The 14,307-nt window shown below is 41.1% G+C and overlaps 1 protein-coding gene across 4 annotated transcripts in view; it reads right to left on the bottom strand.

The window, feature by feature from the left end:
• DYNC1I1 (dynein cytoplasmic 1 intermediate chain 1) overlaps nucleotides 1-14,307 on the bottom strand; it is a 338,688-nt gene that overhangs the window by 236,649 nt on the left and 87,732 nt on the right. For all 4 annotated transcript variants that reach the window (XM_007450661.1, XM_007450660.1, XM_007450662.1 and 1 more), the window contains one exon: nucleotides 8,030-8,145. In XM_007450661.1, coding sequence (XP_007450723.1) covers nucleotides 8,030-8,145 — 116 coding nt within the window. The remainder of the gene's footprint in view (nucleotides 1-8,029; nucleotides 8,146-14,307) is intronic.

The following is a 14,307-nucleotide window of genomic DNA, read 5'->3' as shown; positions in this document are numbered from 1 at the left end:
GCCTTTTCAATCACTCTTTCCTGCTTAAGTTAACCATAGTTTATAGTGTCTGAAACTATAAATTCTGGCACAGCTCCTCCCATGTCTTACTCTTTGACCTACTTCTCTTTCATTTCTTCCGTTATCTGGCTCATAAGGCAAACAGTTGAGGCAATTCTATGACCTAAGCCAGGTCATCCATTCATTCCCACACCACACATTAGGCACTATGCAGGCACTAGTGATACACAGAATCAATGTGTCTGTTACCAGGGATGAGGACCTATGAGAAGGGATGCCTTGGAGATCAAGGAAACTGGATATGTGAATGAACTTGGGAGAAGCAATGAGTGATCTATGATTACATATTAACTTGATATTAGGTCTATAATTTGGATATTAGTTCTTTTTTAAGTGAAACGTGCTTAGATCATCTACCTACAATGTGTGAGCCTTGGAGTCAGACAAAAATCTCACAGCCCCTTTTGTGTTAATATGATCTTCCAGGTCCTTAGCTTCAGTTAAGCTTCTTATTCATCTTCCTGCTCTGAAGAGGTTTTTAAAGATACCTTCCAGTTGTATGAAAAACTAAAGGGATGGAGTCATCGAAACAATATTAGAAGGACAATGTTTTTATTTTATGCAAAATCTTTTACTTCTGAATGCCATGAGTTTACAAAGCACATTAACCCTTGATGGCCTAGAGATTGTGGTATGTTGTTTAATTGATTCACTCATGTTTAAACAAAATTCTCAAACCATCTTCCTAAAATATGTTTGTTTTCTAGTACAGTACTGTAGCCAACATATAATCCTATATTGAGCCTAAAGTTCACAGGATGCTCTAGGGCTAGTCTTCTCAATGGTCCTCCCCTCTCTATAGACCTGTAGATTACAGAGGTATAGCAAATAAGACAGTGCCCACCCAGCACCAAGTCTTGCTCTGCATTTTATCTTTTTATTACATTTCTGGTTTCATTTTGAGTTGTCATTAAGCACCCTTTTGTTTTTTTATTGGAAGGAATATTTTGGGTAAAATGAGCTTATTTGACTGAAATTTGATTGCACCACCTCTGGCACTCTCACTAAGTACTTTTTAAAAATAAATTAACTTTTAGCCTGAGGCTTCTCCTTTGGAATATCAAGACCAGCTACAGTCTAAGCCAATATCTATTCTAGTGTCTAATATAAATCAAGCACTAAACCATGAAAGCTCTCCTGACCAATAGCTGGAAAGGTAGCTGAGAGATAGAGAAAACAATTTTTTTTAACTAGAAAATTTTGTCTATTTGATACAAATAATACCTAAAAAGTAATGTCTGAAATGTCTATGTTCCTTAGATAGCCCCCCACCCTTTCTTTTTTGTCTTTCAAGAGTCTTGCCAAGATGATATGAGATTAACATTTTTAAAGAAAACTAATATCCCAGGAGAGGATCTTGTTAATCCCTGATCTTGTTAACAATGGGCCTGGAGGCTCTACAGTTTGTTCTGAGAGAGGATTAACACTTTAACCAAGTGTCAAAAGGGAAATAGCAGGCATATTCTAAGGAAGCAAATTGTGGCAGATGTCACTCTCTCTCTGGAATAGTGTCAGTTCTTATCTTAAAAACAGAAGCTAAAAATAAGATTAGGTGTGTCATCTTCACTAGGGAGTTTTAATTTGCATTCAGATGCCAACATGATTGTCACAAAACACATGGTGGTTCTTTAAATAGTAAGTTCAGAGAAAGTGTGTTAAGGTCCAGGAAACTGATATCCAGTTGGAGAGTCAAGGTTATGACACCATACCCTGTTTTCTCCCAAGTCAAATCCAGGTGTTTCAGGATTGGCTTCCACTGAGAAATTGTATCTCTAAGAACTGTCTGATTTCAAACTTTAGGTTCCAAATAAATATTTCCACTTAGATCCTACCGTAGATGTCTTTATTGGGCAACTTTGTATCAAAGAATTATGTTCTTGGGACCACCAAGGTGTAGGAGGCCTTAGAATTCAACTATCTGCAGTTTAGGACTCAATTCTTAATTCTGATCTCTCATCACTTCGTGCAGAAGGACAGGGGAGCAGGAGAAGTGTAGATAACTAACAAGGAGGTCATACACGGTCTTTAGAAGTCCTTTGGGCAGCATGAAGACAGGGTAGAAGGAGTGAATATTCTAGGCTCTAAACTGCGGACCATGAAGGGAGAACCCAGAGGGGTTCTCACAACTGCCTCTAATATGACAGGATGAGGCTTATTGGAGGACTTATCCTGCTGGGGGTACAACTTGGATTCTGTCCACATCATCTAACACTTGCTTGGATATGGCTGACTTCACAAAAAGGAGGAGCATCTACAAAGTCATCATTTACCTAGAGGAGTTCTCTACAAGTCAGGGAGGTCTCCTCACCCAAGCCCCTCTGCCCAGCCATGGTAAAGTGGAGATCAGCCTGGCTTGTGGGTCTCAGCATCTGACCTGCATCATAAGGGGTCATGGTAGACCTGAGCTGTCCAATTCAGGAGCCACTAACCCCCTGCAGCTATTGAGCATTTGAGATGTGGCTAATGCAACCGAAAAACTGCATTTCAAAATTTAACTTTAATTAATTTAAGTTTAAACTTAAAAACAAATATTTGATCCAATTATTGAACAGCTTTCAAATATGTTTGGAACAACAGTGGTATATGAACTTACTTTTTCAATTGTAAATTTTATGAAATCTTATTACAGTTCAAGTATTTCCAAGGGAAATTTAGTGTTTGAATTGGGATATGCTGTAAGTGTCAAATACAAACCAAATTTTGAAAAATTAATATAAAAAAAGAAAGTACTATATCTCATTGATAATTTTTATATTGATTATATGTTGGAATAATAATTGTTAAACATACTGGGTTAAATAAAACATTACTAAAATGAATAATGGCTCATCATGTTTTTATTGGGCAGTGCTGGACTAGTTTATCCTGAGAAACTATCTCTATATTTGCAGCATCTATATTGAATATATGCCAGAGAGGATGGGAAGCCAAGGTAGAAATTCCCCTCAAGCAGCCAAGAATTCCCCTCAACCTTCCTGCACACCTGTTCCAAACTCAAAATACTTTCTAAACCGTATCTCTGCACAGTACAAACTTGGTGACTGCTTTGCTCTTTCCTGGGCCAAGCCAGGTGGCCTTGGTGACTTTCTCCTTCAGTTCTCATAACTGTGTCATGTTCACGGCAGTAATGCCTGCACCAGCCTTGGGACAGAAATACAGGCCTGGTGGAAATAGAAACATTGAACTCCCCTCCTTACACACTCTCATGACTTTTCCTTAAAAACCCCATAAAACCAGTGCAGCCTTAATGCATGGATCATATTCCATCCTCCCCAGAATACAATGAGCATTTTCTCTTCTTTCTTATTCATCTAGAATCATTTCATTCTTCATTTCTTCCACTGATATCTACTGAGCCCTTTATTTGTGCCAGGCACTGTGCTGGGCAGGGAGGTAAAGAACACACACCTTCTAAATGTCCAACGATGGAGGAATGGATAAAGGAGATGTGGTACATATATACAATGAAATATTACTCAGCCATAAAAAAGAACAAAATAATGCCATTTGCAGAGACATGGATGGACCTAGAGATTGTCATACTGAGTGAAGTCAGTCAGACAAAGACAAACATCATATGATATCGCTTATATGTGCAATCCAAAAAAAAGGGTACAAATGAACTTATCTACAAAACAGATACAGAGTCACAAATGTAGAAAATAAACTTATGGCTAAAAAGATTTTAAACATAAAAGTAAAACAGGGGGAGGGATAAATTGGAAGATTGGAATTGACATATACACACTACGATATATAAAATAGATAACTAATAAAGACCTACTGTATAGCACAGGGAACTCTACTCAATATTCTGTATTGAGTAGAGAATGGCCTATATGGGAAAAGAATCTAAAAAAGAGTGGATATATGTACAACAGATTCACTTTGCTGTACACCTGAAACTAACATAACATTGTAAATCAGCTACACTCCAATAAAAATTAAAAAACAAAACACACTGGCTTCCCTGGTGGCGCAGTCATTGAGAGTCCACCTGCCGATGCAGGGGACACAGGCTTGTGCCCCGGTCCGGGAAGATCCCACATGCCACAGAGTGGCTGGGCCCGTGAGCCGTGGCCGCTGAGCCTGCACGTCCGGAGCCTGTGCTCCACAACAGGAGAGGCCACAACAATGAGATGCCCGTGTACCGTACCGCCAAAAAAATAATAATAATAACCACACACACACCTTGCCCTCAAGGAGATCCAATCTAAAAGGAAGACATTTAAATAACAATTAAATATATTAAATAAATTAAATAATAGCTTGATAAGAGGAAGATGGACTATGCCCATGGTACGAGGAGAGACGTCAACCATAAGTGGAACTACCAACGAGCTGTCCCTTGGTTTTGGTCTGGAAGGAAGGCAAACAGGAGAGATGGCATTCCAGGCGGAAGACAGTAAGTACAAGCCTGTGGAGGCATGAGGCTGCATGGTGCCTTGGAAAATGCAAGTGGGTTGGTCTCTCTTGGATGTAAGAAACAAGGCATAAGAGGGAAGCCAAGGGAGGGGGGTGGCCAACACGGGGCCACTAAGTTCCCATTTATAAGATATCACGGGGGCTTCCCTGGTGGCACAGTGGTTAAGAATCCACCTGCCAATGCAGGGGACACGGGTTCAATCCCTGGTCCGGGAAGATGCCACATACCGCGGAGCAACTAAGCCTGTGTGCCACAACTACTGAGCCTGCGCTCTAGAGCCCATGAGCCACAACTACTGAAGCCTGCCTCCTAGAGCCCGTGCTCCACAACAAGAGAAGCCACCACAATGAGAAGCCCACGCACCACAACGAAGCGGAGCCCCCCTTGCCGCAACCAGAGAAAGCCCGCGCACAGTAACGAAGACCCAACGCAGGCAAAATAAATAAATTTTTAAAAAAAGATATCACGAAGAGAAGAGGAAGATCAGAGAACTCTTCAAATGATCAACAGGTTATGTAAGTTTGCTCCTCCTCCCTCCAGATTGGCTTACATTCTTCCAGCAAGTTAAGAAGTTCTCATTCTCCTAGGGGTCACTGCAGAACCTGGCGTTTCTAAGTTGTCTGGCCTCATCCTTGTCATTCAACAGCATCTGTTGGGAGCCTAGTATGGGCCAGTCACTTTCCCACTATAATAAAGATGCAGAAGACTGGCTTCCTAACGAACCTCAGGACCTCACGGTCAGTCCAGCGAGATATTAATAACACAAAGCAGACGTAGTCTGGAAGGGAACCATTATTTCTTTCGTTTCTTATGACCTGGGAATAAGAAGCACGTGTTTAAAGTGTTTTGGAGATAGAGATATCCTGCTCCCCAAATCACTGTTACCTATTCTCAGCCTTCTTTCTCTGCAACTAATGACCTAAGCAGAGAGGGAAGATCTAAACTTGTACTGAAAAACCAGTGTTTGTGCGGACCTCATTCCTAAATCTCCAGGGCTTAAATCATTCTCTGGACTGTTTCTCATACATAACAGGTCATTACGATCACAAATTAAGAGAATGTTCATTATAGTACATAGTGGAGAAGAGAAGCTTAAGCTTGGGCAAGTCCAAAGTACCTTCCCTTTCATTTTCAAGAGTAAAATGAGAACATGTCAAAAACTGAACGCATAAGAACTCCATTAGATGTAGAACAGATCAATGCTCTGAGATCAACAGTTTGAATATTGTTAAATTTTCCATAGTCACATAATGACTTCAGAAATAATCAGCGTTCCTTCATACACCGTGGGCAATAATGAGCTAAAACAGATCTTATACGCAACACAGCTTTACGTATTATCCATCCAAGAGCCTCATTGTGTCATGAAATTCAGTAGTTCATTGTTTCCTGACCCTGAACGGCTGCAGTCGTCATGAAAACACTGCCATGGCCCAAGCTCCCTAATTGGAAGCCAATCCAAACCTGCCACGTGGTAGAGCCTCCCCACTTCACTCAGCAGGTGAAAGGCAAGCATGGGGCACCCACCCCTGTCAGCCAGGGGCTGGACGACACCGGGCAGCCAGAGGTCAAGGAATCATCTGTGCTGAGAGGACGATTTGCTGAACTCAAATCCAAAGTTCTTCTTGTCTAAACCCATTGGGGATTGCTTTACTGTCTGGAGCTACGGTAGCTCACTTTGAGTTCAAATCTGTATTGTGGAATTTGAACCATCAAAACACCCATCACCATAAAAACGCTCTGTGAGTCCTGTTAACAAAACAGAAAGAACTTCTGCCAAGAGCTGAGAAATAAATTCCTTCTTTCATGCTGCTTGGACCACAGCATAATGAGGGCTCCCAAGCTCTCTCTGCAGTAATAAAATGGAATGCCCAGGCTTCTCCTTTTGATGTGTTCCAGTTTAAAAGTTTAGAGTTGATGCCTTTTCATCCTTAATTTATCTTCCCTTGTAAATATTTCTGTACCATTTCCAATATCTAAAGTCTACACATTTCCAAAAAATAATTCACTTCTCCTATTTCAGTTGTATAACTTTATGTTATGGGTCAAATTTGGGGCTAAATAAACATACCTCAGGCTACAGCTCTGCAAATACCTCTGGCAGCAAATTAACTCAAACAAATGTTTTGGTTGGGTGACGAGGTTATTTTTAATGATCTTCCTGATCTGCCCAGAGGCCCAAGGATAGACTAGGTGAACTCCCAAAGGCTTTTCTAACTTTGTATTTTCTGCCACATTAATATACAGTTCTCAAGTTCATTGAAACAGCTGGTTTAAAATTTCACCACCAGAGGGTGCTACTTGTTTGCTTCTAAAATTCATTTCTCATCACATGAAAAAGAGAGGCCCTGCTACCAAAGAATCATCACCAAGCCAGACAGCACTACCCAAGAAAGGTTTTCAGAAGCCTGTAGACAGCGCTCTACTTCAAGGAATCCAATTTCACTTGTCTTTTGATGTTATGTGTTTAAAACCAAAACTGCAAAGCTCTGTAACTTGCACAAACCAAAGTGCACTGACTTATATATGCTGTAAACCAAGCACAGAATGCGAATCATTTTTCATTTTCATGGCTTTTGTTCAGTATTTACTACACAACAACAATGAACCCAGAATGCTAACATCCTCTTCACCACACCAGACAATAAAATAACAAAGTAAAAAGAGAATTTGCTTAGCTATAAAAACAGTGCTATATTCTCTAAAAATGCAACCTTCACTTATCCTATTTTAAGTGCACACATCTCCTGCTTCTGCTTTGGAGTAATTTTGCTTTGGTGTAATTTTTGACTTCTAAGAAGCATTTTGATTGATTAGCTTCAACTTCTCTTATTAGTGTATTTTCACAATTTATTGGGATTTGCACATACATTTTCCACTTGATATTTTCGGGTATGCACGAAGGAGGCATGGAGTTAATTCCCATTCACCCACACGGAGATCGCATGGAAAGTCTTTTTAAATCGTGGTAAGAAATTCTAGCGTGTTGCCATCTGAATTGGCAAAGCAAGTCAGGGGTCAGCAAAGTTTTTCGGAAAAGCACCAGATTACAGTAGATTTCAGGCCATGTGAGTCATAAGTACTCAACCCTACCACGTAGCAAGAAATCAGTCATATAGACATGCAGGACTGGATATGACTGTATTCCAAAACACTTTAATTTGAGGAATAGGTGGTTGACTAGTTTGCTGACTCCTGCAAATGCTGAATCTTAATGTACACTCTTCTTATCAATAAAATTCAGAGAAGTTTCTATTACATTATCCTTTGGTGATTTCCCCCCTCCTCTCACAGTGTTGACAAACTGTGGCCTCATTAAGTTATCCATTTTAAAGTTCATGGGTCCTCTGGAGGAATACCACTGGGTTTCCTCTCCAGCGTTTCCAAAACCAGAGTCAAAGGAGACTTAAGCTTTGGGTGTGTCATTATATCTGTGTCCTGTGAAGATGTCTTATGGTAAGATATGAAATCAATAAGAAGGATGTAACTCCCTGGCAATTTCTCCAGAGATCATATGGAAAGTGAACAAAAGACATAGTTTACCTTCGGACTGATGTGTAGCCAGAGGAGTCTGGGTCTCCTTGGAGTAGGACACTACCTCCCTGGGCAGGAAATCCACTTGGGTAACCTTCGACACACCCAGCTTATGCAGTCTTCGTCTACAAGTGACAAAGAACAAACGCTTAGAGAGGGAAGGCATTCCTTGCAGAAGATCTAGCAGGAATAAAACAAACAAACCCCAAATACCCACAGCTTCTCAGTACAAGGGGCAGTGTCATGAACTTGAACTGGCCCTGGGCTGCAAGTCTGGACACTTGGGGTTTTGGCCCACTTTGCCCCTGTGTGTTTGCTGGGTGGTGTCAGATAGGTCCCTCAGGCTGACCCTCAGCTTGTCTATCTGCAAAACCAGGTCTTGTCCACTTCAAATGAGACCCCTCCATTCTGAGCAACTCTGATTTTTCTTGATTAAAAGTTACAAAGGGAACTTTCATTTGTGATACAGGATTCTAGTCCCTTAGGCAAGAGGGACAAAAGAAAAGTAACACTTCTCAAATCTGAAGAAAAAAGAGATGATTAGTGGAGTAATTTGTTCTCTATAATAGTAATGAGAGGATGATATTCCAAGGGGTAGTATAACATCGCCCATTTCTCCAGAAAAGAAACTCATACAGATCAGCATGCGAATTTGTTTAAAGATACATTGATAGAGCACAAATTGAGTGAAAAGGGTACTGGGCTAAGAGTGATAAAGTTTTAGTTTAGAATTCCCAAATGAGCCGTGACCATGTAAAAAAAAATCCTTTCTGAATATTTATGGAGCACATCAAGAATTTTCAGATGTCTTTCACATCCATCATGTCAACTGTCTTCATGACACTGCTATGAAGCTTCTGGGCAGATTATCACCATCTCCATTTTATGGATGAGGAAAGTGAGATTCAGTAGGAGACATTCCCAAGTATATGCAACTCATGAATGGTAGAACCAGGGGCAAAATTCTGTTGGCCTGAGTCCTGGTCCAGTGCTTTTGCCACCGAGTCGAACTCCTACCTGAGGTTCTTAATGGTGAGTTCTGAGTTACCTCCCAGATCTGAAGTGCCTCTGCGTTACCCAGGAAACATCCACTCCTGGAGGCAGTAGAGTCTGGTCGTTAATCACATAAGACTAGCCCACACTTACCAGCTACATGTGTTATCTTGAATAAGTTACCTAATCTCTCTGTGCCTCGGTTTCCTCAACTGTAAAATGGAGATATTACTAGTTCTTAGTACTAGGATTAGTATGGGTAATGTCTATGTACCACATACATATAATGCATATGCCACGTATATGTTATATATACATATGTACACAAGTTACACACATATATATTTTTAAATAGTTTCTGAAACATTATTTTAGTATATAGACTTAGTATCAGTATCGGACATATTTTACTATATTTCTTTAAAATTTCCAGGAGATAGAGTATGTGTGTGTCTCTCTGAGAGAGAAAGGCAACATAACCATTTAGCCACAACTCCACATTCCCTAGCTCTCTAGGATCAATAGGAGCATACCCTTTTCGTATTACTTTTTAAATTATTACTAGCAATGGCACAGACTCACTGTATTTTTTTTCAGTAGTAGTAATAATAAAATGAAAGAAAATGCATACCACAGCTGGGAATTTCCATGTACAATTTCCTAAGCATTCTAGGAAAACAAAAATTTCTTTTTTTCTATGAATCACTAAAATTGAGGTAAAACCTAAGATGAGCACAGAGTAGATACAAACAAACAAAGGCTGGTTTAGAAACAAGCCCAGCTGGCTGTCTCTAAGCACGACTGTAGCCCAAGCTCCACGCAGGCCTGGGCCATGTGGGCCTCACTCACTCAGATGTCTGGACCACAGAGCGTACAGGAGGGTCAGGCTGGGGACTCAGCACTTCCTCCAAACCTTCTCACACAGAATTAGGGGAAAACACACAAAATATACTAGAAACAAAATTACCAAACAAGGTAAAAGGCTCAAGGTTTCAAAGCAAGAAATTCAGGTATTATTTTAAGTCCTTCTTGGGTTAAAGAAGTATGTTTTTCTTCCTGAAATGGGTCTTTCTTGAAGCATCTGAAAAAGAAAACATGACTAGACACCCCAGGACTGCTTGAGACAAAGCCCCCTCTGCTGTTTAATAGCCTGGAGCATCTTTCTGAGGCCCCAAGAGGTTCATCTTCATCTTAGGCAAAGAGATGGAAAGGAAACATGGGCTGGTAATGTACCACCACCAATTCAAAATGGGGTCACACCCAGCATGGAGAGATCACCCTGGAGTTTAGACTTCCATGGGCATCTGTGTGAGACCCAAAGATCTCCACAGTCCAATTAAGAAATACCTATACCTGCAACCAGGGATTCCAGCGCATCTTGCTAATAAGATGCAAGCATAAGCTGTAGGCCTATCTTTTTGGGCAACCAGCCATAGGCACTGAACAACAGGAAGCTGATCTGTAATTTGATAATCCACAAGGCAAACTGAAACCAACTAGTGAGGCAGCACAGCATAATGGTTAAGCCACGTGCTCATACAGAAAATGGGTTCAAATCCCCTCTTTGTCACTTACCAGCTGAATGGTATGTAAAAGCTTTGGACAAGTGACAAACCCCTCTAAGCCTCATGTTTCTCATCTATAAAATGGGTACATATCATTAAATTGTTATGAAGATTAAATGAAGCTAATACTTGTAAAATACTTAATTTAGTGTCTGGCACATAGTAGATGGCTCTACTTCTATCTTTTTGACTGATTATAATAATGCTTATATTTGTTTCAAAAAATCAGAGAAGGCAGATTTATGAATGCTCTAAATTGATTTTCTAAAACAGTAGATTTGAAGATTATCTCTGACAGTAAAACATAAGAATCACACTCCTAATTTCTTTGTATGGCACATGGGTAGGTTTTGGCTGCTTGGGAGAGTCCATTTGGTTTTCCTTTAACTTCTCGGTTTTCAAAACTTTGCTTAAAGTGGTGTGAGTACTACACAACTGTTCCCAGCCCTAGCTGTTCCAGAAAGTCTGGCAGAAGGTGGCGCCCTTCCATGGCAAAGACCTTCCTCTCAGGTGTGTTCTCCAACTGTGTCCCCACTTATGGGTCTCTCCCAGGCCAGCCTTAGGGTCTGCACGTCTCAGCTGATCCAGGATCTATCCATTCATACAACCCTGTGATAGAGACTTTGAGTGTCCCTAAGATACTTCTACAATTTTATCATCTGACAAAATTATCATATAACTATGTCTACAAGAGGAAATATATAGTAGTTATTTTCTTTAAAAGTACAAACACTGGTCTTCCCTGGTGGCGCAGTGGTTGAGAATCTGCCTGCCGATGCAGGGGACACGGATTCGAGCCCTGGTCTGGGAGGATCCCACATGCCACAGAGCAACTAGGCCCGTGAGCCACAACTACTGAGCCTGCGCGTCTGGAGCCTGTGCTCCGCAACAAGAGGCCACGATAGTGAGAGGCCCGCGCACCGCGATGAAGAGTGGCCCCCGCTTGCCACAACTAGAGAAAGCCCTCGCACAGAAACGAAGACCCAACACAGCAAAAATAAATAATTAATAAACTCCTACCCCCAACATCTTCTTTAAAAAAAAAAAAAAAGTACAAACACTGAGCATTGTGTTTCTTATTTTTGCTCAGTCTTACCAGCTCATAATTCTTTTATTCAAGGGTGAAAATTAAACTACTTAGCAAAGGAGGGGGGGGGGAAACACATTGTATTGTAGAATTAATGCTACTCTACTTCCTTTTCCTTCTAATTAGGCTCTAAATTTCATGCAGGCTCTTCTGTTCTGACTCTGGGATACCTTCCCCGCTGTCCCACCATCCCTCCTGCAAAGCTCATGCCCTCGCTACTATACACACACACACACACTCCCTCTCTCTCTCTCTCTCCCTCTCTCTCTCTCTCTCTCTTCCACTATAGCCCCTGTTCCATGTCACTGTCCTCTTCTCATGTCTGACTTGACTGAAACTTACTTATTTATCCCTGACTGAGTTATCTCTGTACCCTGGGGCTTAGTTCTGTGTCAGGCACAGAGCTGGCACTAAATAAATGTTTGAGGAAGAAAGGGAAGGAAGAAGAGAAGAATGCAAGGAGGAGAAAGAAGGCATGATGCAGAAATGTAAACTGAGAATTCAATTATCTACGCCATGGCAGCCATGGCATTACCATTAAATTATAGGGTCCAGCAACTTGTGTTTTAATTACCCACCCCCACCTTCCCCACCAGTGATTCGGACGCTCACTAAAGGCTGAGCACCACTGATTTAGAGATATTAGACTGTAGACATAGAAGCTTCATTGTTTCTAGATTCACTTGGGCCTCTCCATCCTGCAGCTTAGAGGATGAGGCCTCAGTCTCACAGAGCGGAGATGATATCTCTTGACCAAGCTTATAAAGTTCTATGAGACAGGCTGGGAGCAAAGGTGAACAAAGATGAGAGGGTAAGAGGATGAGTGTCAGACTGCAGTGTGCAAAATATTAAGGGCCTGGCACAAGGGTCTATCCTAGATCTAAAACTAAAATTGTCAGGCAGGGGATCCCAGAGACGCTGGGCAACGGAACCACGGATCCCTTACTCGCTGACCTGGCCTGGTCCTAAAGTGACAGGGGGCCCACACCTCCCTGGGCCAGGGCTGGACTCCCCACTCAAAGTCCTGGAGGCTTCCTCTCCTGGTCCTGTCAACTTGGCTGAGCAAGCTGGCTGAGCAAAGCCATATTGCACCAAAGTTGAAATGTTTCTTCAGAAAAGAAAAATCAGGTCTTGATAAAGAATAAAAATGGAAGGTATCTGAAGTTTGAGGAGGTTATTTGCCAGGGCTCAGGGTGTTGAGATTTATGATCCATCACTAGCATAGTCTAATCCACTCAGATTTGTCCACTTGCCCTCAGTTAGACATTATGCATCACAAGAAGAAAAAAACTCCCTTGCATGAATCGCTGTGTCCATTCCCCTTTCTGGTTTACTTGTAATGTCTTTGCCTATCCACCAGAAGGTTAGCGTGACTTTCCTAGCTACTTGCAGAGTTTCATTATCCAAGGAAGATGAAGCTCAAAACGCGACTTCATCATGGTCTGTGATGTCTACCAACGTGGAAGAAAGTTACGGGTTATACAGACTTACTCGCAAATAAAAGGATGAGAAACATATACATAGCAGTTGGAATTCTAATAAATATAAACTCTTTGGCTCTTCTCCCATTTCAAAGATGAAGGAAATTTTAAGAGAAACCTTACTGACATTTTAAAATGCAGTTAATATTTAAACATTATTTTTAATAATACAGAGAATAAATACTTGCAAAGCATAGATTTATCTACCAAAGTGGGATACCCTGGTTTTGTCCCTATTTTTGAAAAGACCTATATTCCTTCGAAAGCCATGCACAACAGAACTTCAGCTTCCGAAGTCACTGCATCTGTGACCTGAAAATATGCAGTCACTGTTTCATGCGTACATGTGCAGTGCTAAAAAAAAAAAAAACTAGATTTCAAAGAAACTACTGTTAAGCTGCCTTTAAGAATTAAATAGGAAAATGATTTTTTTTTTTTGCGGTACGCGGGCCTCTCACTGTTGTAGCCTCTCCCGTTGTGGAGCGCAGGCTCAGCGGCCATGGCTCACGGGCCCAGCCACTCCAAGGCATGTGGGATCTTCCCGGACCTAGACACGAACCCGTGTCCCCTGAATCGGCAGGCGGACTCTCAACCACTGCACCACCAGGGAAGCCCAGGAAAATGATTTTGACATGACAAAGATATGGGTGGGGGTTGGTTTGGGATGGCAAGGATCAAAAAGCAGAGCTCTTTGATCAGAGACTTAAGATCAAGGCTGTCTTAATTTTTTTTATTGAAATAAAATTTACATACTGTAAAATCTCCCCTTTAAGGTATACAATTGAGTGGTTTTTAGTACATACACAAACTCGTATAACCTCACATTTGTAATCGCACAAACTTTTCGTTACCTCCAAAAGAAATCCTGTACTCATTGGGAGTCACTCCCTCAATTCTCCCTCCTTCAGCCTCTGGAAACCACTAATCCACTTCTGTCTACTTTCATATAAATGGAATATTACAGTATATGATCTTTTGTGTCTCACTTCTTCCACATAGTTTGTTTTAAGGTTCATCAATTTATACCATGTATCAGAATGTCATTCCTTTTTATTGATAAATAATATCCCATTGTATGGATATACCACATTGTTTTTAACCCACTCATCAGTTGGTAGACACTGGGGTTGTTTCCATTTCTGTCTATTAAGAACATGCTGC

This window comes from Lipotes vexillifer, unplaced genomic scaffold (genome assembly GCF_000442215.2).
Source record: "Lipotes vexillifer unplaced genomic scaffold, Lipotes_vexillifer_v1.1 scaffold172, whole genome shotgun sequence".
Classification (NCBI taxonomy): Eukaryota; Metazoa; Chordata; class Mammalia; order Artiodactyla; family Lipotidae; genus Lipotes; species Lipotes vexillifer.
The sequence above is the reverse complement of the archived record's forward strand: the minus strand, read 5'-3'. Positions and strand labels throughout refer to the sequence as shown.